At 38.6% G+C, this 2,049-nt stretch overlaps 1 protein-coding gene across 1 annotated transcript; it reads right to left on the bottom strand.

Moving 5' to 3' along the window:
- Positions 1-113: 113 nt before the first annotated feature.
- Positions 114-1,926, bottom strand: Tsp_05556a (hypothetical protein; the record flags this gene model as incomplete). Its single annotated transcript, XM_003371856.1, is given in 6 exon segments — positions 114-294; positions 791-804; positions 1,019-1,057; positions 1,359-1,550; positions 1,627-1,750; positions 1,763-1,926. Coding segments are annotated over 6 exon segments (714 nt in total), but the record flags the coding sequence as incomplete, so codon positions are not given.
- Between the last annotated feature and the right edge of the window lie 123 nt (positions 1,927-2,049).

The raw sequence follows: 2,049 nt of genomic DNA, 5'->3' as shown, positions 1-2,049 counted from the left end.
CGGTGGAAGGGCATGCCTTTCGGTCAGTCCGAACGGCCCCCGCGCCGTCCCTCCCGCCCTCTTGCCCCGGGGACCCCCCACTGCATCATCGCCTCCTAGCCCACGTGCTGGCCTCACGATTTGGCCGAGATGACCTTGGGTGGATCCATCTGATCCACCCTCGACGGACCAGATGGCCATTCTGATCCGCCGAAGACGTAGCTTCCGCACCAGATGGCGTGCGTTGCCAGGCAAATGTGAATCGTCTCGCCTACTAAGCCTTGCCGCCTCATGCACATCAAATTGCCGTCACACCTGATACTCAATATTAATGTACTGTCCTGCAGAACCAACTCATGTTTGCATACTTACCGTATGATTTACAACTCATCATTATTGATTTAATGTATTATGCCTACTTATCTTTTCAAATGAAACTGACTACTGTAAGTAGCTGTTCTTTGCATTCCATTTTAAACATTCTAATTAGCTATTAAAAAACCCTGCTAAAATATGTAGTTACGAGTGACGTTATTATACCTAATTAGAAAATATTATGACCCACTTTTGTGTTTACATTGTATGTTAATCATTAATTAAAAAACTCTCACTGCTAAAATATGTAGTTACGAGTGACGTTATTTAACCTAATTAAAAATTAAAATACTCAGTGTTGCATTTACGTTGCCTTTTAAACTTTCTAATTAGCATATTAAAATTAATCTCATTTAATACATTGTTTTCCTACATGTTACGGATTAATAACATTCTATTTATAGAAGATTACTTCCTATTTATAAAAAGATTAAACTCGTTGCACCTTGCCTAAGCTAATTATTTATTTCATTTATACCAAGTTTACTTTTCCCATTGCCTAATTATAGGAGACCCCGATTAACATTTTTATATGTAAAAAATTTATATTCAAACAATAGCTAATTCACCAATAATTAATAAATAAAATTATGCTTATTATTTGTTTACTATATTCCATCCCTTTTAACTGTTTACATTACACTGCTTTAAAGTAGAAATCTACTTTGACATTACATTCTTTAAAGTAAAAAGCTGCTTTAAACTAAAAATATATTATTATCAGTATAAAATTAATGAATAATTAAAATCTTTTATATGATGAAATGTAAATGAAAAACTGGTAAACTTTTCTACTTTAAAACAGTGTAATGTAAACAAAAACTGAATTTGCCCAATTATTAGATGAATGAACATTATATTTTATTTATCATTTAAGTTCCTAAATGAATAAATTAATGTATAAAATGTTAACAAATTTAAACTATTTAGCATAATTATAAGGGGAAACTCTCGATGGAGATTAATTTCAAATGCTTGATGCCTAAACTGATGAAAGGTGCAACGCCAAATGAACTAGTTAAAGGTGTGACGGCAAATCTGATGTCAATCATTGGCCAAGTGTCAGAGCCAGCGAGACAATAACACAAACGCATAGCGACGCTTACCGTTCCTCTTGGGGGAGTAACGATCACCACTAGATTGGCACCGAAACAGAGTCTCGGCACTACGTCAATTGCGAATTTGCATAACTGCCTCTAGGACAGATACGTCTTACGAATTCACATAGGTGTTGAAATCCCATTGCACAAGATTTCAAACAAAGTCCATTACCACACAAATGGACAGGGTCATCTCTTTAAAACCGGTCTCTGGACAGCACGGGACTAGGAGGCTCCGCAGTGGGAAGTCCCCGTTAACGGGCAGGAGGGCGGGGGGCGGCGCGGGGGCGGTCGGGCTGAAAAAAAACCTTGCTTGAGATCCCATTGCTGGGATCCGAGCAAGGCGGCAGGCCTCTGGTACCGCAACCGGGAGAGGAAGAGGTGAGCTTTGAAAATATGGACTTTGATCATTTGATACGGTTAGGGTCGCGTCGTGCAGTGTAACCCGTCGAACTCCTGCACACCACCCTATCTCACATTCCTCCTATCCTTGCACTGCTATTCTCAAGCATTTACTTATTCTAATACTCAAACTATAGCAGTGCTACAAACTCACTATGCTCAAAAATTGTCCTTTGAAATGATCGACAAATTA

This window comes from Trichinella spiralis, assembly GCF_000181795.1.
Source record: "Trichinella spiralis strain ISS 195 chromosome Unknown Scfld9, whole genome shotgun sequence".
NCBI classification, from domain to species: domain Eukaryota; kingdom Metazoa; phylum Nematoda; class Enoplea; order Trichinellida; family Trichinellidae; genus Trichinella; species Trichinella spiralis.
This window is presented reverse-complemented; position numbering and strand designations above follow the sequence as displayed.